Raw genomic sequence first — 24775 nt, 5'->3', positions numbered from 1 at the left:
GCGGCAGCAAGGCTGTCGGCCTTCATCCTGCACCGGGGCATACGGGATGGAGGGAAGCTGAGTTGGAGCTCACATCCTATTAGGGGTGGAAGCGTTCACCTGGGAGGTGCAGGCCTTCGAAGACCAGGTGTTGCTGGTCCTGCTGCTTGAGGAATAACTTATTTGTTGCTGTTTCTGTTAAAGTGGCTAAACTTTAACTGATTTTGTGACCAGGAATGGAAATCCAGAGGTGCTCGTGTACTGATAGGCTTAAGCCTGCTTTCAGGAATGCATTGCAATGGTTATTTTGGGTAACAGTGCAACTTCTTCAGCTGACATAAAACCTAGTCACATCTTCATTATGTGAGCAGGTATAAAGTTATGTAGCATAGCTTATTTCTGTATCAGCATTACTATATTAATACAAGCCTCTGTGTGCTAAAGTAACTGCAAATAGTAATGGGCTGTTCGGTTCTTGAGAGTGAATTGTAACAGTCTGCTTGTAAAGGTGGGCAGCACATCTGTTATAATTCCTGTTATTGCTTATTTAGGTAGACACAAATTGTGGTTTTCTGCAGTTTTTAGACCACATCCCATCTTCTGCCTCCTATTTACTAATACTTCTCTATGTAAGTAAAACACAACTTTGTGTGTGAATGTTTAAGTTGTCAGCAGTTCTTCCACTACTGATTTTCACATTTTTCTATGTTTTTGAAAAAATACTTCTACTGTAATTGTTTATGACAGCAACCTCTTTGCCTGTGGTTTTACAGTGTAACCTTCTATATGCCTTGTACTCTGCACGTTAGATCTTTGGGCAGAAGACAGCGATACTCAATTATTAATTGAACTTGTCTCTCTGTAGTATATAGTATGCTCTTGCCTGGATAGTGGACCTTTCTAGAGTTCCCTACCAACGTGACATATGTGGGCTGCAGTGGAGTTGTGGTATGGAAAGGTGAAGTGACTTGTTTACCAAAGTACGGTTGCTGTTGCACAGCTGGTGTAATAGTGGAGGAGTTCTTGTGCCCAGATGTACTGTTTGGAGGAGGCAGGAGTAGGACGTCCGACAAATGGGAGGTGATAATATTATGTGTATATGTTCCCTTTACAAGGGATTGAAATAAATACTCCAACTTGGTAATTTCGGAAAGAAACTAGACCTGTGTCTCTTACTAGTTTACATACTACAGAATGTACAGAGATGAAAAAGTGAACCTCAAGGAACTGAGGATGGATCTTTTACGTATTTTGCTTACATAATTCCAGAAACACAAGTCTGTGCATGTTGCCTACTGCTTATAGTTCATTGTGAGGTTAAATAGTAGGTTGTTTCCACTGTGGTGCTGCATAATGTGTTATCGAGAATTCTCAATTTTACAGCAATCCAAATTGCTAAATTAGGGTTGTTTGACATTCTTTGATTTCTGTTAACTAGCATCTAGTGATGTTACGGTGTTTGTACAACTGCTGTTTTTCTTATCTTAATCTTGTTCTTAAATATCTCTTTTTTTAGAAATGAGGGAGAAGGGAAGTAATAAGTATTGTATGAAACAGGTATGCTCGTTTCCTTTTACATAGCACAGGTGATAACATGCACCAGGATAAAGCATCAAGAATAACCGAGTTAAACAGTAGCTGGTTTTCTTGAATGATTGCCTAAGGATTGAATAAGGTGAAGTTGTAGCCAGTTGTAGGTACTTTTCAGTTGCTGCTTTTAGTCTTGATAGAAAAAGATCATGAGTTCTTTAGGGCAGGAAGTTATTCAGTAATTGATGATGCAAAAACTTGAAAAGTGAGTTATGCCATGGTTGAAATTGTATTCTTTTTCAAAAGCCATTCTTAGGTAGTTCTAATGCTGGGGAACAGTAGGTTTCCTTGGTGCTTGAGGCTTTTCTGAAGAAAAAAAACCCAGAAGTCTAAAGTAAAATACACTTACTCTAGGTTTGAATATTCTAAAAATGTTGTATCCTTAGACTTCATAGATGTCGTCTTTAATGCAAAAGTACTTCATTTCTCCATGCAGAACTAAATCATGTTGCTGCTTGCCATCTATTCTCTCCTCCATAAAAAAAGTGACAATATGAGAAAATCAAAACTCTGGGGTGCATAATGAAGGCACAGAAATGGGTACAAAAAAAAGTTAATAACTAAGTCTTTCTACATCAGTTTTCCTACCACAGAGAAAAGTTGGTTTGGTCATTCATTTCATGACCTTTCTTAACTGCAAAGCCTCATACTGATGCATTGCACTGCTGTTCAGTGCCTAGAGTCCCAAAGTCCGGACTGTGAGAATCACTGATTCCAACAGGTTTTCTGTCTCTTACTGGCAAATGTAATCCTCAGTGCCAGGGAGCTTTTCTTCATTATTGATATAATTGGCTGTAGCAAAAAAAATTACTTTGTATGTGTGGTCTTTTTTCATAATACCCCACATTCTGCCACAAGTAATTTTGTTGGGCCTTACTTTATAGGATACGGAAGTAAGCTGCATATCAGCCCTGGCAGAGGTTGCCTAAAAGCTGATTCACAGATCTCTGCAGACAGAGCTAGTTCCAAGACAAAAATAGAGCAGATACTTTTCTTTACCAGTAAAGTGGGGTACTTTGATTTGTCAGCAGAGCTCAAAATTTCTAAACTTTCTTTATTGCAGGAGTCCAAGTTTAAAGAAACTGGAGTAATTACACCTGAAGAAGTAAGTATTTAGAAATATTGAAATGTATTTTGAAAGTAATGATAAATTTTACTCAAAATGACTATGTACATCTCAAACAGTTCATTTCTTTGCCAACTAATTATTGCTTCTTGAAACAATTTCACAAAGTGGAAGTTCTAAATGGCCTTTTTACTCTACAGATGAAGTAGGTCAACAGCAGAATTCCTCTTGATGCTTGACATCTGAATGTGGGATGCTTTTTTCCCGTATCATGTCCTGAAAAGCTTGTAAGGAAGCTCATGCTGGATCAACAGCTCTGTTTGTTATGGGAGTTAAGGACTAAAACAGGAATATATTGATTTCAATAGTCTTTCCCATAAGCAACTCAAAAGGGAACTTGTATCTTGGGAACAGTCCTTGCTTTCCTTACTTGTGGAAGCCTTCCAGTGCTCTGGCTAAATCATTACGTATGCTTGTCTCCACCAAGTATCCAATGATTCCCTCCCCGCCTCCCCTCCCCCGCTCTTTTCTATAGGCTGCTCCAGGCTGGTTTTATTTTGGATTGCTGCCAAGCCGTTGTAGCTTTTTAAGGAGTCTGCTGCAAAGAGAAACAAATAGGATTTTTTCTAGAATAGTAAGAACACTGATAGTCCAGGATTACTTTGACTTCCCCTTTCTGCTTTTTCTCATATTAAAGTGCTACTGTTCTGAAAATACACTGTCTTTACAGAGGTATAAGACAACAATGTTAAGACTGTTAGGTAGAATGAAAGAAAAATGAGATAGAATGCACAAATGTGAAGATGAGGTGGAAGAAGATGGAATAAATTATGACTGATGCAGGTAGATGTGGAAGGAAGTATTGTTCGTGACGTTGGTACCTAGCATTTTTGTGCTATGTTACATGTCAAGCAAGCACTTGTGCTTTCTGTGATCCAGAAGATTACCATTCAGAAAAGCAGACTTAGCAACATAGTGTTCTGCTGTTCTGATAACCATATGTGTATGTGTGTGTATATAAATGTTTATATATTATGTATTACATAATATATTTATAATCTGTCTTATATATAAAATAAATATAACTGTTTACAGAGTAAGTCTAGACATGTTCTACTAATGCTTAGACCCTTCTTGATCTATGGGAGAAAACTTTGCAGTAGTACTGAAAGAAAAGGCACTTTCTATAGAACATAGCAAGAGCCATACTACGTTACGTTAAACAGTTTGCAGTATTTAAACACCAGTAAGAGAATGTGAATAGTATGTATTCTCTGTATAAAGTTAGATGCTGCTAGGATGAATATATTGGATCCTTCAAAGCAGTAGTCAAGGGAAGCAGTTATACAGCAAGATTAATTTTTTGTTAAATTTAGATGAGACTAGAGCATGGATCTGCTGATTGTCCTTTTCACAGTCTTCCTTTTCCCTGATGATTTTGGTCTTTATATAGTAGTGATTGCTAAAGAAGAATTGAAGTCGTCTATAATGCTGCTAGGATGTTATCTTTGAATGAGTTTGGATTTCTTGGGTAATAAATCTCAACTGTATTTTAGTCTGAGACGCTGACTATTTTATAGACTTCGTGGGGTTCCTTTGCCTCTGAAGATGAATCAATTAGCAATAAGGTTAAAGATGACTCATTAATCAAACTCAATACCTACTCCCTCATTTCATGTATCTGTGTACTTGGTTTAATTTCAACAAATTCTTGCCTGTTATGAGTTCTTACTGGTTACTACCTCAGAAAGATAACACCTGTTTTAATTTTATGTGTAAGTACTGGCAAATCTTAAAAATCATTCTTTCCGGGAGTAGACATAAGATTTTGTCCTAAAATTGATCTCTTGCCACTTTTGCAATATTGATTCAGGTATGACATAGCACTAGCTCTTGAGAAATAGAAAGTAAAACCAGCTAGATAATTTTGCTGCCTAAGCTGAAGAAAATGCAAATGAAATTACAGGTATTGTTTTAGGTTTTTGCATCTGTTAGACCCACAAAGAACAGTATTTTTTTTTTTTCATCTTTAATACTGTATTTTAACATTGGTGCCACAAACAGTGTTCCAGTTCCTTGAACTGAGGATTTTAAATAATTCTGGAGTTCCATGTGTTATTTATTATTATGCAAAGGCTAACGAGTTTTAAAACTTTCATGTGTATTGGGAGGGATTGCTGTTTTCTTTAAAGTGAAGATTTCATTTTTGCTAGAGACTTTTGTTGGAAAATGGGTGAAAGAAATCACTTCTGCAGAGATTAAATCTGTTAATCCATATGCAGTGCATGTTGTGGTGTTTTCCACTATGCTGATATGCCTCGCTTTGGAGGACACAGTGAGAAAATGGCTGACACGCTGCAAGCCTGTTGTGTCGCTCTACAACTGGTCACCTTCTGGTCAACTAGGAAGTATGTTGTTATAAACTGGCATTTTAAGACAAGAAAGCAGCTGTAGCAATAGGTGTGCACCTCATTTTTTGAAAGTAACTGGTGCAAAGACCACACAAATCACTGTTCTTAAATGCAGGCTTGCCTTCCTCAATTTATGTGGACAGAAAAAAAGCCCAGTGGGTTAGACTTTGCTGGGTGAATTTTGAGTTCATTCACAAGTCTAGCATGAGTTTTCCAGTATCGCTTTGAAATACTGATGTGATTTTATAAACACCTTTATCTCTGATTCTAAGAACAAGTAGACTGAAGGTTTTTAAAAGCTATTTCTTCAGAACAAAGTTATACATAAGTTTTTTGATGTAGTAAGTACTTGGTTATCCATATTTAGTCAGTGGTGAACTATCGTAATCATGGTCATTACTTAAAATGTATACTGTTTATTCCTTTGTGGCAGTTCTCTCACTGGTTCAGTGAATTGATGTCAGTCTCACTTTTCTTCTTGCTGCTAAATTGTTTTGAACACCAAAAGAGAATGACTTTTTTTTTTTTTTTTACATTGAGCTCTTCATTGTCTTTGTAAAACTTTGAAGAGTGGCAAATAAAAACACTTTGTTCAACACAAAGTAAACAGTGTTACTGGGTCTAGGAAACTTTTTTTTCTTGTTAAAAGACTGGTAGGTAATACTACGGCTTTTGAAACTTTATCTGAATTTGCTATTGTGCTTAATATGCATTTCCTACAGGTGAAGTCAATTTAGTGTTTCAGTTTTCATGGTTAGCTGAAAAATGGAGTTAAAAGAAAGCATCGAACTGATATAAACAATTATTAGTCAAATAGTTAATCTGTCAAAGGAATGTGCAACTGAAATATTAATATTGAGAAAAAATTCAGATTGTTTTCTTACGCTGTATTTAACAGGACTTTAATTTTTTTCCTGCCTTAACAGTTTGTTGCAGCTGGAGACCACTTAGTTCACCACTGCCCTACTTGGCAATGGTAAGTAAAACCAAAAGAATTATAGAAAACTAGCATCACTATCTGTGCTTTGATGTGTTTCCATTGGATGCAACTATATAGTTGTTTCATTTCAGAATAGTACATGGACTCTTGCAGAAGAACTTCTGCTGTTTTTATGATGAAGCTATCTTTAAGTCAGGTGGGACTTATTGCTCTGTGTAGCAGAGGTTGAGATGAGGATTTGTTTGGGGATTATTTTGTTTTGTTTTTCTAAGACTGTAGAGGAAATAAGCTGGTACATACTGTGAATGCTTTTAGTGCTTAGCTGCAGTAGCAGTTTGTCTCCCTGAGCTTGTCTTAGTATTGGTGATTGAAAAAGGAAAGGCCATGTCCAACTGGAATTGCTAAGAACTAGTTGTAATCAGGGTATTTTAGACAAGCATTTGTTAATTACATTTGTTCAAGTTGGCCCACCTCAGGTCACTTTGCACAGTGCTTGCCCTTGGAAATCACTTCTCTTTCATGTACAGTAAGGCTGCAAATAATGTGCTCCCTCATGTTTTACTGGCATCTGGCATTATAAAACTAATCAGTTAGTGCCTAGATGGGCAGTTTCTGTGCAGTTGGTATCATCAAGATTCTTGGCTCTATATTGGGCCATGAAGAGCTGAAGGAGGAATTATTATGCTTGAATCATTGTTCCTTGCTTTTTTACTGTCTCCTTCAGGGAAAACAAGATGTTGAGTCTGTGCCAGCAATTTGGAACAGGCTATTTAGAATGTTAGACTCTTATTCCAAACCCAAAACCACTGAAGGCGAATGCTTGAGTAATGTGAGCTTGGCAAAGATTACTTGAGCTCTGGTGACTATGGGCAGTTTTTATATTTCTAGAGGTCTATTTCTTGCTTTTTCTGAAGTTGCTTTCTAGAAACGTTTGGGACTGTGTTGTTGCCAATCCTGGAAAATTTCATATAGACTAGATTGTTCTGTCAACCCGTCTTTGCTTGGCCATCTCAAAGTGAAAGTCGTTTTTGAAGCAGAAAATAGTTTTTATCCAAGACTCCATAGTTTAGGGGTGGCCAACCTCTTTGACTCCAAACCTACATCAAAGTAAAGTAATAGGAAATAGATTCTGAGAATAAGTCAAGAGGAGTATATAAAATGTTCCTGATATAAATTGAAAATAGAAGGGTTCTTTTGTTTGCAGATCATCAAATTCTCAACCTCTTATGGTGCACTTCATTTTACAGGGCTTCAGGAGAAGAACTAAAAGTCAAGGCTTATCTGCCAACAGACAAACAGTTTTTGGTAACTAAAAATGGTAAGGCTGAAGTTTAAATATAAGTGTTCTTAGGATTGATAGCATGGTTGACTGTGCTATCAACTCTCCTGATTGTCTGTATTGACAGGGGAAGCAAATATCTTGCACTTTGGATGCTTTGGCTTTGCAATATTAAAAAAGTTTTTCCTGCACATATCAAATCTTTTCCTTAGACCAGTTGTTACTAGGGCTTTATACGAGTAATGCAGCTTGCCTTGCTGAAATAGAAATGAAGCTTGAACATTATAAACCTCCTTTTCTGCCTTTTCTTTCTCCTGTCCTTCAGCTCATATTCAGTGTCTAAAAGGAAAAATACGTTTATTTTCCTCTTTCTTTTGGAAAACTTGGGCTATTGAAGTGTTCCCAAAATGTCTTTCATGGTGACACTGGTACTTCTAGTTCAGATATGTGACTAATGTCACTACCCCTTTCAATAACTATAATATACAATACAATTTTAAATCAAATTTTGATCAGGTCACAGTTTTGTATATATACTACTTGTGGTGACTACCTTTTTATTGGATAAGAAAGCTAACATCTTGGAACAACCACAAGGAAATAATTTTCCCAAGAGATCTTGTATGAAAATGTGTCAAACTTAATGTCATTAGATAAACCTTCAGTACTAAGAACAGCCTGAGGAGATTTTTTTACCTGCACTGGATTGTATTTTATGCTTTGATTTCACTTGCTGGCTTTTGGAGTCTTGCAGTGTGCTATCATGGAAAAATGCTTATAGTAGTGTTGGACAGACTTTCCTGAGATGGTCTTTGATGGCTGGATGGCCAAGTGATCTAGTTTGTTTCTCTTTTCCCCCCACTTCCAGGATCCCACATTGCTCTGACCCTTTTAGATCACATTTCAAAATAATGTGTGTCCTGCTGATGGTGACCCATTGGCCTACCACCTGAGTAAAAGTTGTGGGCTGTGGGTGAGGCCGGGAGCCATCCTACAGACCTCAAGTCTTTGGAGGACTTCTCTTCACTGTGACTTTCATGCCCCTCTTCTCCCCTTCTGAAAGGTCCAATAGCAATTTACAAATTCTGCATTTCATGAAGCAGTTGTTTTCTCTACATTAGTAGAAAAGGAGCATTTTTTATATAGTCCTTGTTTATGATATTGGAAAATGTCTGTTTTGCCTTAATCAGATCTGCATTCTTTCTTTGACTATTTTCTGAAAACTTTGTATAAATCTGTAATTGAATGGCACTGTAATGCATATGACTGAAGTTATTCTAAATAACACATTAATTATAACCTCTTCTAAACTTCTAGATGTTAATTTATAATTAAAAATACCTAATATATCGCATAAATAGCTGATGCAAACTTTTAGCAGAATTCTAAAGACAAATAAGATCAGTAAACTGATGCTAATCCAGGCAGAGTTGTACTTGGACTAAAAGTTGTTTAGCATTGTGAAGAAAGCTAATAGATTGTCTCCAGTTGTTAATAAATGGATAGGCAGTCTGAGACATGACAAGTTAATTCTTTTCTAATCCTCATGAGTTTGTGTGAAAATGCTCTAATGGGTAACAGAAGCAGCGGCCTTAAGAGTTCATTCAAATGTTGTACTGTACATGAAATAAAATATCTTGTACAGCACATCAAGATATTTTTTTAAGTTCATGCTTTTGCATTTGAAATACAGCTCTAGGATTCCTTAAATAAGGATATATGAGAGACTACCACATTTCAGAAGGCCTTGTAGGATAATTTCTTGCTCCAATCTGGTTTTGTATAGGAATGGCTGCATTCATTTTGTTTTGCAATTTTTTGCAGTGCCATGCTACAAAAGATGTAAGCAGATGGAGTACTCAGATGAGCAGGAAGCAATTATAGAAGAAGATGATGGTGATGGGGGATGGGTAGACACCTTTCACAATGCAGGTATTCAAAGCCTTGCTTCAGACTTCATGTTTGGTAATCTAAAAGATTTTCAGTTTCCACTCTTAGAAAGTAAAATCTTTCTTACATATAGATGGCTGTGTACTAGTATCTAATCTGGAAGAAATAAGTTACATTGCCAGCTACTCACTTGATTGGTATATGACTGCTCAGGTGTTTAATTGTAGGCCTGTATATGCCTGAAACAGGCTACTTTTTAGAGGTGTTGACAATAAATTATTTCAGTATTCTCTTATTAAAGTTCTAGGAAGTTACTTTAAAAAATGAGCTGTATAGCGACTCATTCCTTAGTAAGGAGATCCTGTGAAGAGAATACTGGTTTAAATTATTTGTTTGAAGAATACACAAATTTCTCTTTTTTAGTAAGAATGGATGTCAAGCACATCGAGATCTTTATCTTAACGATGACCTCAACTAACTTAACTAGTGTTTCCCATTCTGTTGAATTGTTGGATTGAGCTAAAAGAGGGAATCATTAGAAAATAGCTATTATCTTAGTATCTGAGGTCACTGGGGGAAGGCGGGGGCAGCGCTAAAAAGAAAGAAAATATTGTTAAATACAGAGATGAGTGTGGGAGATGATTCTTTTTTACACTAAATCCTTAGATGACCTTGTGTTCATAAAGAAGTCTAAAAATTCCTGCTTACATGAATCTGTCTCAGTAGCTTTTCTAGCACAGCCTCTTATAAATCCTTTTGTTCTTTTCTAAGAATTGGCAGTGTTACTAGTTTTAGTCTGTTTCTTCATGTTCTATCATGAGTTAATGAAATTCTGTCTTTCAATGATGTTTTCTCCACCATTTCCAAACCTAGAAGATACTCCACTCAGTTTTTACTTTCTTTGGTGTAAATTTTTTTCTGTAATCTGGAAGAAGTTCTCTGAATAGTTCAGCCAGGCTGGGGAGAAAAAGGGTGGGAGAAGGTGCCTTTTGTTTCTGTAGACGTACATTTTTCATCACTGGCAATTCTTAAATGTATTGCAGTTCATAATTGAACACCCCACAGCAAAGAAATAGTTTGACATAACTTTGTCATATACTTGCATTAAGGATGCATTCTCCATCCCTGTTGTGGATAGACTCCTGTGCCAGGTTTTTCTCTTTAGGGTTGACTGGTTTGGACAGCATGCTGTGGTAGCACAACTGTAAGACTCTGACTAGACCTGACCAGGTCTCCAAACGCTGTCAAAGGAGATCAAAAAATCTGTTTCCACCCATCTGTATAGATGTCCTTTATAACACCACCTTTTCTGCTAGGAAAAAAAAATATGTAAATGATCACACAGCCACTAGAAGTGCATTGTTTCCAAGCAGCATTCAACTGGCATTCCTTTTCTTTAAACAGTTATTTCTGCTGAGCCTTGATTCCAGATTCATTCTCCATAATGATGTAATTTATTTTCAGCTGAAGAGTTAATTAGATAAATTTACGGTGTCAAAGCAGAATCTTGTCGCGTATCCCAAAGAGTATTAGGTGAGAGCTGCAGTAAAACTAGAAAGCTAGTGGGGAAGAACTCAAGAGTTGATACTAGATACTACTGTGATTTGGGATGTTTTTTACCCCTGCTTCCTGTCAGCTAAAAGTATTGGGTGTTCTGCTACATTATGACTTTGTCATGAACACCTTGGTTTCAAGATGCTCAGAAATACTCATAAATGCCTGCCTCACTCATGAAGTTGAGTTCCATTATTGTTACGTGAATGCCTATCCTGAACTCACTTTTATGCAAAAATTCCTTAAAATAAAAATCCAAATTACTCTGTAGTGTTCCATCAACAAAATTTCTATGATGTGCGACAGCTGTGCTGTTGTGCTCCATGTTACTGGTATGGTTTGTTTATGGATGTCCAGCACCAAGCATGCTACCAATACCAAATAAACAGCCCTTCAAATATCAAAATTTTTGTGAGATGTAACTTGGAAAGATCATATGCTGCTTTCTGAAATCTTTGAAACCTCTTTCTATACTATTCTATAACAAAGAAACAAGCTTTTTTAATGCAAACTTCTTGTTCAATTAACAGGTATAGTGGGTGCAACAGAAGCAGTTAAGGAGATCACACTAGACAGTAAGGTACTTGTTTCTAAATTTTCCTCTTGCCTTATCACAGGACCCTAAAGGTAATAGAAGTCTTACCTGCAGCAATCTAGTACTGCCTGTGAAAGACTAAAATACCCTTTGTCACTAGGTGTGTTGCAGATATACATTGACCTTCAGAGCCCATTATATTAGTCTAAGCATGTGCATCTCCTTATTACTATGTGTTTACTGAGGCAGTGTTCTTTTTGGAATGTCTTTAGGCAGTGTGCTCTTGTGCCAGGCTTCTGCAAACTGAAAATGAAATTCGATTTACAGTGATACCGCACCTTTGTGTCTCAAGAAACTCATGGTTGGGAGATCCAGTGTAAAGAAATTTTTATATGTTAAAATAGTATAGGGATGTAAAGTATTTCTTTGTAGTCTTTACTGCAAGCGGATTTTAACACATTTGGTCCTGTTTGACAGGCTTGTGCCCTCAAGTTTAGAAGTATTAGAACTGTTTAAATGTATACATCTTACAAAGTCATCAGTTTCTGCACATGTTTCCAAAAGGTCACTCTGCAGCAGGAGCCAAATCTGAAACTTAAGTCCTCAGGAATCTGAGAACAGTTGGAAGTACTTGAAATGGAAATGTGTTAGCTAACATGTTTAAGAAATGTGGAGGAAGTCAGAGAGGCACAAAATGCTTTTAAAGATGAGTTGGTTGTTAAAGTGGAGTTCTGTCTCTGTGCGATGAGAGTTTGTTAAACCATCCAAGCACAAAGCTTTGGATTCTAAAAATTAGGGGGAAAGAGAACGGGCTGCTGCATGCTACCACACTGTAAACAGCTCAAAATGCTATTGATATGGTGAACTGTGAAATGCATGTATTTCAAGTGAGACTCTGCTGAACATAGTAAAAATACTGCTTTTTCACAAGTCAGTAATATAAGGGTGAAAGAAACACACTACGGAATACATAAAGGTGATCACTACTTCTGCAAAACACAATACTTGCAGAATGTTATTGTGATCCATAACTGCTGTTGTGTGTTATGAGTTGGATTTCACTCATAATATATTGTATGTAGAAAAACTTGCTTGTTGTACAGTACTTCATTTCTTGGACCGTGGGTCCAATCCAGAAGGACAACTCTTTTTCTGCTAATGTTCTGTTTGCTGAAGCACTTCACAACTTAGTTTCTTACTGGTTTTGGTTTGGGGTTTTTCTTTTTTTGTTTGTTGTTGTTTTGTTGTTGTTTTTTTTTAATGAGGAAACCAGCCACCTGATACTTACAATTAGAGCAGCTTCTAATTGTAATCATTATTTGGAGTATTGTCCTAAAGTCTTCATGAAACCTGCGTAAATCCCCCTTCTGAATTTCACTGGGGTTATCTGTTGGGTTCAAATGCTATGCATAGGCCCACAATGCCCAAAAGAAAAAGTTGGCTGGGGGTTTGTGCAGTATTCATTTCTGTTGGACTGTGCTTCCTCAGACAATGGTATCAAAATGTGATATCTTTTGGGACTCTCTTGTGTTTTAAAAACAATTATGGAACTGGACGATGCTCTTAGTTTATGGAACTGGATGATGCTCTTAGTCATACTATTTAGTTTTAGGTAGTCTTGCAAGGAGCAGGGGTTGGACTCAATCATCCTTATGGGTCCCTTCCAACTTGAGATACTCTATGATTCTCTGGTAACTGCTGCACAGTTGGCTGTGGGTTAGAAAATACAAAATCTTAACCTATATGCTTAGTCATTGCCTTTCATTTGAGATAGGTGGGCTTTTTGAAAAGAAATGATGGGCTGTTTAACGCCATGTTTATCCTTCTTTGCTTAGGAATTAAATCATTCCAGATTACAAAATCAAAGGAGAACTTTTTAGCAGATTTTTAATGTCATACTAGGACTTTGAAACTAAGTTTGGTTAATGAGTTCAGTATAGTCCTTCTTAATATTGCAGAAATTATTTTTCTGGTTTGCTGTATGTATTGACTGGACTCATACCTTAAATTTGCTGGGGCTGTTAGGCTGGGTAGATGCAGCAGTCTATAAAGCAGTGTTTTCACTTTAACTTCTAAAGGATAATATAAAAATACCAGAACGTTCAGCATCTTGTGAAGATGATGATGAGGAAGATGAAGGAGAAGCTGCAGACATGGAAGGTATTTCCTTAAATTGGGTGGGACATGCTTTATTTCAGGCCTTTAACTAAAGCAGTACACTCTAAGAAACACTACTCTTTCTTTTCATGGAATGCATGCTGAAAAATTCAGCAGGCATATGCTCTTCATCATCTTTTATATGGTCTTATTGATGCATGTTTACTCTAACTTGTGTGCCGAAACCTGCGTGAATGTTAGTGACTGGGAAGTTAATTTGAGTATCAGAACAGATCCAAGCAAATATAAATTAGGGATTTAGCACAGCTTCCTTCCTGCTTCATACCTACACTTAAACCCAATCTGCCTACTTAAAACCGCTTAAGGATTGCTCATCATGTACTTACTGTGGTCTTGGTCAAGTTTGTATTAAAAAAGGTGCAGTCTAGTTTGGGGATTGGGAAGTCTACCGGAATAAAACATCTTCAGATACATGTAGATTGTTTTAAAGTTGTTGTTTCTGAATGAGAAATATGATGACTAGCTACAAGCTGAACAAAGAATTTTATGGGTCTTCTTTTCAGAGTATGAAGAAAGTGGGCTATTGGAGACAGATGATGTGAGTGAATAGTTTTCTGTCTTGTCTGTTACAATGCTTATCACCAATATGAGCACAAGCAAAGTAAAAATAATGACAATAAATGGCTGACATAACAAGCTTGTTATGGATTTGTCTCCTGCCAACCTACTGCAGTAACCTTAACTCTTACATGCTCAAAGATTTTGATCACAGTAATTTTGCTTTTTTTGCTGGTCCTTTTCGCTCTGCTTACACACAGCACTGTATTCACAAGAGGTAAAAAATGCTGTGGTTGTTTTTGAGGCTTACTTGTGGAGGCTGAGTGGCTTATAGGTTCAATAGATTACACTGATGCATCAGACTGTCATGAGAGAAAACAGAAGGCATCGTTACGTGTGGTACTCTGTTAAGGTCTTCATGAACCTGCATAAACTGAGACCTCTGCCTTCTGAATTTCATTGGAATTGTCTGTTGGGTTCAAAAGTTATTGGTGAGAGAAGGGAGTGGGATGTGACAATGTAGTTTCATGCTTCCTTAAGAGATCAGACCTTTTTGAAAAAAATTAAAAAAAAAACCAAACCCACAAAAAAACCCAAACAAACAAAAAACCCCACATTTCGTGGGAGAGAAACTGATACTTCTAATTTAAAGATAAAAACAAAACCCAAAAACCTATGTTTTTTTAATGGTCTCTTAAGAACATTAATTTCAGTTTTACAGCTTTACGTAACTACTTAGGATGCGAAAGGAGGGAACCCAAACAAGACTATACTAATGTTGTCGTTTTTACCTTGAACCAGGCAACGCTTGACACAAGACAGATTGTAGAAGCTAACAAAGCTAAAGTTGATGTTGGAGGGGAAGATGCTATTCTACAGACTAGAACCTACGACCTCTACATCACTTATGACAAATATTACCAAACTCCAAGGCTGTGGTTATTTGGATATGATGAGGTATAGCTATGTTGGGTTTTTTCTGTGAAATTAGACTCACCGTGTCAAATAGCAAGGCTATTTTGTTGCTTATTCACAGTAGAAATTTAAAGGAAAAAATGGGGAGAAAACCATTATACAGCCAGGGTTGCAGGCAGGACTTACGGTACATGCAGGAAGTAAGAACAATTTCACTGAAAATTGTACTTGGTAACCGAGCACCTTTGGAAGGAAGGAAATCGTGCTCTGTCATTTGAGTTTCTGTTAGCTCTGTAAAGCTAGCAATAACCCCAGTAAACTTAGTCAAGTAAGCAGGTATGTGTTTTCATGATCTTCAGGGGGAGAGGATTAGGTAAACCACTCTTCCCTTTAATGATTAAGTTTCTTGAGTTAAAGTTGGTTAGGGCTTACGGCTGAAATACCTAGATGGGAACCTGGGTGGTTTTCAAATATATTGACTTTACCATATACCTGGTATATTAAAAACAAAAATTTGTGCATACTATTTCTATACTATAGTACTGTACTAGTACTATATGGATTTTAACACACTCGCTTCTTTCAGTGTACCTTCAGAACTGTTGTATATTAGATACTTACAATTTATGGTGCTTCATCTGTTAATGATGTTAGAATTGCTGAGAAGGAGCAAAAGATTCTTTGTTAGTAATGCTTTTGTTCTCATGTTCCTTTTTCCAATATAGCAACGGCAGCCTTTAACAGTAGAGCATATGTATGAAGATATTAGTCAAGATCACGTCAAGAAAACAGTGACAATTGAAAACCATCCTCATCTTCCTCCACCTCCCATGTGCTCAGTTCATCCATGCAGGTAAGTCTTTGTCTCTGGTCTGATTCAGCGTGCAGACACAAGGCACTTCACTGGTCTTGTTAAGGATTTGGTTCAAGTTTTCTGAGCATATTTCCACAGTTGGCTGCCATAGTGGTCTGTTAGCTTCTGAGGCAGTATGAAAGGAAGATATCAGCAATTCTCTGAAGTCATTCCATGCTCACCGCTGCAAGTGTATTCTGCAGTTAGAGCTGTCTTCTCTCTGCTCAACTTGCTTATCCTCCACTTTCCTACAGACTCCAGAAGATGGCAGACTGCTAGAACTCCGTAAAAGAAAGTTCTCCTATACTTCTGTTTGCTGCTTTTTTGGGAGGGTAAAAGTATAATGTATACTTCGGGAGCAGAAAAAGCTATTTGAACATGAAATAATTCTTTCTTATTTTGTAATAACTACCTTCTGCTCCCCCAGAAGTCCTTGAAATTTTACACTGATTAATAGAGGTCCTCTAATCGCCACACTGAAATATTTGTTGAATACAAGTGCAAAACACACTTATGTTTTTAGGGTCTTTTCTGTTGCATTTTCCACGTTTCTCACCCAAGACATAGGGAGTCTGTAGTTTGACTAGCTGCACAGATATTTTTTCTAGGTCTTTGAAAGGTGCCTTTCGTCTTAGATGTAGGCCATAACATCCTTTTAGGTGTCTTAGTGATACACTGTTCAAGATATTGGCTCTGTAACTCCTCAGCTTCTTGATAGTATGAACTTCTTGGAGATATGAGTTTGGGCTTTCATCTCATTTTAAAAAAAAGAAGAGAGACATCCTTTGTAGTCTTGCATATTTTTAAAAAAAAAAAAACCAAAACACAAAGTCCAGATTGCCCCTTTAAGTCTTGTAATTTCTTTTGACTTAAATAAACACTTCTGGGATCCATGTCACTAGCTGCAGTGTCAAATAATCAGCTTGTTGTTGACAAGCTTGTGGTAGTTTTTGCAGACTCAAAACATTCTTGTTTCTGTTTTAGGAATTATTTGATCATAAGATTAGTCTTCGGAAGGGCATATCATTTTTTAGAGAGAGAGCAAGGGAGCTTTGCGCCAAGTAGTTTATGGCTGCTTTTGATCTTATTATGAGGATGTATATTCATAGGCTTTGTAAATCTGTATCTCGTGTTTCTTCCAGTTCATTGTTCTTTACTGCTTTACAACAATCTTTGCTTTCACCAAGTAGTCAGGCTTATATCTGGACAATATTGAGCAGAGAAGCCATTGTACAACTGGGAAATAGCTTTTTCCCCAGTTTAGCTGTCTTGCAGAAATTTTTAAAGTGGTAAAGTTTATTGTTCGTCTTTAAATCCTCAGGTTTAAGTCTACGCTAACACAACAGACCTGTGAAAATGTCAGTCTCGGTGCTCAAGAGTAGTACAGGAAGCAGAACTTAGAAAAGTGTTAGGAAAAGGATAAAGAATAGAACAGAAAACAGTATAAGGCCTCTATTCATCTGTGGGACCACCCACATGTTGAATACTGCAGTACAGCTCTGGTCATCTGTTCTGTTGTCTGTGAGATGAAGGAAGGCTAAAACTGGAAAAGGTACAGAGGGGTTGTAATTGAGGTTATAAAGCTCTTTCCCATAAGAAATGATTGAATAACCTGGGACCCTTCAGCTTTGGAAAAGGCAGCTGAGGGGAGAGTTATGATTTCAGTGACCTTTGTCATGAATGGTACAGAAGGTGAAGTAATTCACCTAAGTAATTAGGTGTTCATTTTTTTCTAATAGTAAAAATGGTGGTGTTCAATACTTAAATGCTACATTGCTGGCATGTTCAAAGCCAGAAAAAGGATTAAACTCTGCACACAGCACCTAAAATAAAACTAAATATTTGTTTAAGCAATATGATGTTAATGAAAGAAAAACTTGTCAAGAGTTGTTAAAAGTGAAGTTATCAGAATGCTCCAGAATTAGAAAGTCCCTGGGTTGCATACTGCTGGAAACTAGTAGTACTTTGGGGGAAGCATTACTAGGTGCTTGCTCTGGCCTCTTTCTGAGCACATACTATAAGATAATAAGCAGGATGATGTAGACCTTTGGTTTGATCCAATAAGGTATTCTTGTACCTTACATGAATGTGTCAGTCTTAATATGTCAATCTGCTGGTGACTTTGACTGTCTTACTGTTTGCTGTCTGCATGGTTTTGAACTAAAGAATGAATGCAGCTTTTTGTGCAACTAGTGTTTTTGAAGGAGTGTCAGGTGGGATGAATGTAGGAAGGCTTAACAGACTGACTAGGAAGATGACTAATAGAAGAAAAGGAGGAAAAAAAGTCTGAAGCCAAGGCTTAATTTAGTGATTGCTGGAAGCCCTGCTAATAAATTGGTTGGGAAGAAGCTTCTTTTGATGGATGCAGGCTGGGAGGGCACTCTCAGAAGAAACAAAAACGACCAGATATTTGGGCATGACAGCCCTCACTGACTAGGTAGACCTGTGGGTTTTATACTGGGCTGTGGCTGCAATGTAATCTGCTTAATTTTGCAAACACTTTTGCAAAGTAAGAACCAATTTAATGCTAGTCTGTGAATTTGGATTGAGAGTCTTCATGGATGAGAGCTCTGTGTGCATGTTTTCACTTCTTCCTCTGAAACCAGTGAAGTGCCAGTGCCTTTGTTATGTAATCCACATCTACACTCAAAGAAATGGTTTGTATTATGGCACTTGTCCCAATTAGTCTTTTGAGCATGAAGGAGATCATTGGTATCACAGTGAGACAGATTTGTTGGTAGTCTTAAATGTGGACGAAACTGCCTAGTCCTTCTCAAAAAGCAATCTAGTTGACCAGCAACTCCTTAACATCAGAAAGGTTTGAAAAGATCATCTTGAGGCTCTGAAGAAAGAAGCTAATAGCATATCCAAAATGGAGGTTTTAAGTATGTTCTCTTACTCTCTGAGGTAAGCTATTCCATTTTCTTAAATTGGTAAGGCTAACAGCTAACAAGGTCTGGGCTTCCGAGGTGAAAAATAGTAGCCAAAAATGTTGTTTTGTTCTTAATTTAGCTAGGAAGAACCAGTGTTTAGCTAGCTCTGCTGCTATTGGTTCCCTGCATGTTGCGAGAATTGTGTAGTGTAGGGTATTTGCATAATCCTAAACTTACTTGGCTGTTTCTTGTGACGTGTATATCCCTATGTCATGCGTCAGAGAAAGGAAAGAAATGGCAGTCGGGTGCTGCTGCTGTCAGCTGCTTGAGATTGCTTCTATTTTGAGTAGTTGGTTGAAATTGTTCATCTTGCAGCTCTGCTGTAAGTTGTATTTCTTGTCAGCATTTTTATGGTACTGGGAGGAACATAGTCAACTTCCTCATTAATTGCTGCAAACTGGTTTAATCACAATTCTCAAGTTTTTTAAGTGAGTGTTATGAAGGGACTATAACTCGTTAACTACTAAACGCATTTACAATTAGATCTGAATTACTTGCACTAATTCCAAGGGCTTATTTTTCTCTATTTCAGAATAAATGGTTTTTGAACTCTTTTTCCTTCTTACGTACTCTAAATATCTGCAGGGAAGTGACTAGAGGCAACTACAAGGATCAGTGAACTGTAGATCTTAAGGTTAACTGACTGTTGTGGATTCTGAATGTTTCTTGTCATGATGATGTTTGTGGGTTTTTCCACACCTGTCTCATTGTGTGTGAGCAGTTACAGACACTGAATCAAATTCATAGGTAATTTTTTTTCGTGAAAGTACACTGTCCTAAGTCATCTTGCATTTTACCTTCTGTTATGGAAGCTTATAGTTGTTGTCCACTACACTGAAAGCCTTATGGAAGGCCTTTTATCTCTATGAACTGCAAGGGGCTGGGGGGCAGGGAATGAATAATTTCTGGTGTTGGTCTTTTTTTCCCTCTATGTCAGGAAGGCTTTTATTTTTTTACTTTTACTTTCTGATGGTATATATTTCCCTTCCAGCTGATACTCAGACAATGTCAGTATGTCATGTGTGCTGAATTCCAATGTGAAGTTAGTAACAAATACTTTGACTGACAGCTTTGGTCAATTGCAAAGCAGGGGAGGGGTTCTTCAGCTGGAAAGCAAACATTCCTGATGAGAGCATAAAGGGTCATCTAATCAATCTAAGAAATCAGCTTCTTTCAACTTATTTTTAACCCTTCAATGTATGGTCTTAACTCTTAACTTAAATTTTATATCTCAATTTATTTTCAATAGGAACAGCAGTATTTCTGACTTGGAATACGAATAGTAACTCATTTTTATTACTTGAACCACTTCAAGAGTTGGTTGATATACTGGAAAGTAAATTTAGTGATTTTTGTAGATGTTTTCAATGTCTGATCTATTTGTTAGCTCAGATGATCTACAAACAGGTCCTGGAACAAGCACTGATGAACATGTAGCATATTTAGTCATCTTGAGTTAAGAGTTACTTCAGGGAACTTTATTCGGAAGTAAAAAAAACCCTGAGATTTCTAGATAGCAGGAGATTTTAGATGACATTTCTCCCAAAGTTATCTTACTTCTTTCCATTAGGGGGTATACATACTTTATATTAATTCCTCAAAATTTTCTTATAGAAGGAAACTGAAAACAGGAAACAAACTTTTGAAAGCTTGTAAAGCACCTGCAAAGCTTTTCATGAGTAACTGTATGACAGTAAGAATGACCATTACTGTGGCCATTATGGAATTCCAGATATCTAACTAGTCCTTAGAAAACGGAAAAGAACACATGTCATTAAGATGCGTGAAGTTGAGCTAGTATTCTGTTAAAGATTTCTAATAGCTGTAGGGTGACCCGTATTCTGTGCCAGTACAAAAAATAGTCCACTGTTATGGACGAGGTCAAAGCTTAAGTCTTGACAGTGGCCAGGTTCCTGTATAGAAGCAACTGGCCTCAGCATCTGGTACGGCATGTGTTCTGCAGGGGCATCATGAGGATCTAGAATTGGAATCAACTGTGTGAGGGTTAGCTGATTCGCAAAGACCAACAGCACAGCAAGTAACAAATGCTGACCTTTAATATTTGCCCAGACTTGCATTTTCCTGTTTACAATGTGTCTTGGTTACTTTGCAACAGCTTCCTTCCTTGTGTTTGCAGTCACTTGCAGCATGATTAACCTTGGAAGTAACTACTAAATGCCAGTACTGGTCAGCTGTTTAGATTTGCATAATGGTATCAAAGCATGGTCAGAAAGTTATGCAAACACTGCTTACCACTATTCCTTGTTCTCAGTGGGCACACAGGTTGTTTCAGGACGGGTGTTTTAAACTACTACTATTAACTAGCTTGCAGTGTTGTGTAGGTGGATGTCCATAGCCCTGTGTGACCTCACTGATAAAGATTGCCTACAGAATCATGAATTTAAAACAAAGTTGAAGTATAGATAAAAGTAAGATGAGTTATACAACCTGGGAGTTTGTGTTAAAAATATATAAAACATCAATTAACTATACAGTAGTTCTCCCGTCTGATTTTGTATGTTCTTCATCCCCTGGTTTATGGGGAATAAGAACTATCCTGAACACAAGACCATTACTTCTGAATTGTCAGTGGTCATGAAAAGATTTGAAGTCTTCATCATTGGAGGTACTCAAAACCAGACCAGACAAGGTCCTGAGCAATCTGTTCTAGTTTACTGCTCTTTGAGTGAGGAGGGTTGGACTAGATGATGACCGGTCTCTTCCAACCTTAGCTATTCTGTGATTCCATGTTATATTCCCAGGATCAGCTTTGTACACAAGTGTTTGTGTGGTTCATAGTAGCTCTGGTATGTCGCTGGTGACTTAATGTCAAAACACAGTGACCTGAGGAAATGTTTGTCCTCCCCTGTGGTGCTTTACAATAACAGAGTCACGAGAGAGAAGCAGCTAGCTTAGAAACTGTTGATCTGCCACAGAACCCAAGTTACCGCTGTAGCCAGAGAAAGTTTCCACACCCTAAGTCAGTCCGAGAGCAACAGTTCTGAATTTCTGCAGGGTTGGTTTAGCCTGCCTTTCCTAGGAAATTATTAATTGTAAAAGTGTTTGATACCTTGTGAGTTCTACAAATTCAAGAGTGCAGCAGAGGCAGCTAAAAAAGTTGCAGCAACTTCTAGGCATCTTTTTCAGGGGTCATCTGGGAACTTCTGGTGGCTTGCTGCTGGTGAGGATTACCTTCTGGGGACTTACCTGGTGACTTCTGTGGCATTTAGCAATTAACAATTACACTAGTGACAAGCAATAAGTATTGACTGTCATTATAGCACTCAGTCTACACTGTAGCATAGAACATCTTTCTCTTCCCTTGTGAATGTAAGGAGCTGGCAAATAATGTTACGTTCATCACTTAATATTAACTTTCTGTTATTGTTGAGATTTTTTGCCGTAGTAAATGGAAAGCTTCCTCTTGCTGCTTCTGAAACTTAACAGTCCAAAACTATTTAATTTGCACAAAACCTAATATTATTGAGATGAAGAGGGAGTTACTTTTTCCTTAAAATACTTTCACTGTTTCTGATCTGTTTTTCAGGCATGCAGAAGTGATGAAGAAAATAATCGAGACTGTTGCAGAAGGTGGGGGAGAACTTGGAGTTCACATGTATCCTTTTTCATTACTACACGGCGTTACTGGAGATTTCTTGCAGTGTAAGGAGCTGTTACTTCAAAGTTCCTAACTGGAATGCAATTGTGTATGCAAGCAGTAAACAACTGTTTGTGGTAGCACTTACTGGAGTTCTGGGATGAGCTCCTTTGTGCAAACAAACTCTGTTAATCAGTTGTTGAAGGGGAGGGAGGGAGGGTGGCAGGAGCAACGGGGAAAGTGGGTAGGATTGAAGGGACAGGATTGAGCCCTTGTTTGTAGGTGTGTGAAGGAGGTAGCTGTGAGTATGAAACTGAGTGTAGGAGGATGAGGCTGGAGGGTCATAGACTCTGGCCAAAGTGTAATCACTACTCTTGGTACAGCAGCTTCAGTATTAGATTTGAGTCTGAGATTCATTTCTGAAAGGTGTAGAGGTCCCATTATTCTCTACTCTGCATGTGAGCAATATCTTGGTAAAACATTCAGCTGACAAAAAAGCAATGAAAACTACTGAAACAGTTCTGAACATCACTATCAAATGCCTCACACTTAGAATTTTCTTTTAGCGAGGTGACTGATCTTAGTTATGCTTTGCAGTAATTCATACTGTGCTTTCTGATTGAAGTAACTTCCATGTTAGAAACAAGTGTGTCCTTTCAAAATAGTGTTCTAACTGCTTTTGCTGCTATAAGGCAAGCAAGGGGGGATTACTGAGCAGCTGTAGGCCCTGAATCAGTAAAATTCTCATTCACTGTATGAGTTGAGACTTGCTCGATTCATGCAGCAAGCAACTGAAACTGAACTGGAAAATAACTTTTCTGGCAAGGTAGTTCAAGTCGTCTACTCCTCAACAGTTAGAAATAGCTTATTTTCAAGATTTTTATTACTTTTTTTGCTATTGCTAAACAAATTGAGCTGTTGTTAACAGGCAATTTCTTTCCTCATTGTCATACAGTTTGTGTTTGTCAAGAAGTGGTCCATGAGACTGACATGCCAAAATAGTAGGTTTTACTTGTATCCAGTACCAATGTAACTTAATTATCAGTTGAAAGTAGTGATTTATTTTAATTTTTCAGTTCGCTGTCTGCCTCAGTCCCAGGTGGACAGGCACTTTAGTTTATAATTATCCAATATACTCCAGACTGCAGATTCAGGCCCAACATGCATTTGAAGGTGATATACACAAGGGAGACAAGGAAGGTCTCCTCTACAAAGGCAGACTTCTTGGCTTAGCAAAGCTAATCTCTCTACTTTCCCTCATCAACAGGAAGGAGGTCTTTCAAAGGATGGTTCAGAACAGGAACGTATTTCTTTTTCTGAGCTACTGAAACACTGAGGGAGGAGCCTGCTTTCCCTGCAACTACAGGAGGGTAGCTAGGGATTAGCCTTGCTAGGTGCAATTCACCTTGGCATTTGTTAATAACAAATGTTAAGTATGTAAATGTTTGTGTGGTGTTTGTAAGTTTTATTGAAAATAACTCCTGGTTCCCTGCTTTAAATTAAAACAGGAAGGTCTGTATGTTTGGGCAAGCATCAGATGTCATTACCAGAGTTCTGCTGTATTAATTTCCCAGTCTTTACCTATATAATTGCTAGGTGTTATCTTCCTATTAGCAAGACATACTGTTGAGCAGACCACTGAATGTGACTTATGCTTTGTTTTACGGGATTTCTAGCTATTGCACATCTTCCTTAACAAGAAACTCAGGTACCTTCTTATTTTCTTGAAATTTGTACAGGCGGTCATTCCAACGATAGAATATGACTACACGAGGCACTTTACGATGTAACTAAAATAAGAGATGTCTTCCTCTAATTATCAAGTCTTTTTTTAAATAACCCATCCATGTGACTTATATAACATTATACACAATTTCTGTAACTAACCTTTTATCAAGTTGATGCATTAAAATAAAACGTTCCATTACCAGCCTTTTTAATAAAAATCTTTGTGTGTAATATAAATAAATCACTTTCATTCCTATACAGACACTGCACTAAGAGGTGGGATTTTTTTCTCCATAATTCCTTCAGTTTCCTTTCAACAGAAGGCTATTTTTGTCTATATTGGAAGCTAAAATCTGCTTTCCTAGTAGAAGCCTAATGCTTTTGCCTTCATTGCTGATTCCTGAAAATGTGAATTTTTTATTATTTTTTTTCCCTGCCATTTAAATTCACTCAAGAGCTGTGTGGTTTTTTCCTAGTTATGAATGGTTATGTTTCCTGTAGCTGGAGGAGGATTTTGAAAGCTGAAAGAAAATAAGTGATCATCGTGTTAGGAAAGTTTGACTACATCTTAAACTAAAATAGCTGTAACTAACCAATCTTTGAAAGGTGATTTAGATTTACACTTGAGCAAGTGTTTTGAGATGGAATTTTTTGGGAGACAAAGAAGGAATATTAGTATGTAGTCTGTTCATCTTGTAATAAAGGCAAAAACATTCTTATTGACAAAATTACAGCTTGGGGATAAAGGGAGAATATTGCTGTGGTAGAGGAAGGTTCAATCTTGATTACTTGTCTGCCTCAACTACACTAACTGGTAGTCTAATAGCA

At 37.4% G+C, this 24775-nt stretch overlaps 1 protein-coding gene across 1 annotated transcript; it reads left to right on the top strand.

Moving 5' to 3' along the window:
* Positions 1-2453: 2453 nt before the first annotated feature.
* On the top strand, positions 2454-24149 carry ATG3 (autophagy related 3; the record flags this gene model as incomplete). Its single annotated transcript, XM_009584927.1, has 11 exons — positions 2454-2674; positions 5973-6022; positions 7234-7304; positions 9090-9197; positions 11240-11289; positions 13323-13404; positions 13926-13960; positions 14722-14877; positions 15561-15688; positions 22169-22237; positions 23928-24149. Coding segments are annotated over 11 exons (1052 nt in total), but the record flags the coding sequence as incomplete, so codon positions are not given.
* Positions 24150-24775: the final 626 nt, after the last annotated feature.

Source organism: Fulmarus glacialis, unplaced genomic scaffold (assembly GCF_000690835.1).
Source record: "Fulmarus glacialis isolate BGI_N327 unplaced genomic scaffold, ASM69083v1 scaffold6659, whole genome shotgun sequence".
Taxonomy (NCBI): Eukaryota; Metazoa; Chordata; class Aves; order Procellariiformes; family Procellariidae; genus Fulmarus; species Fulmarus glacialis.
This window is presented reverse-complemented; position numbering and strand designations above follow the sequence as displayed.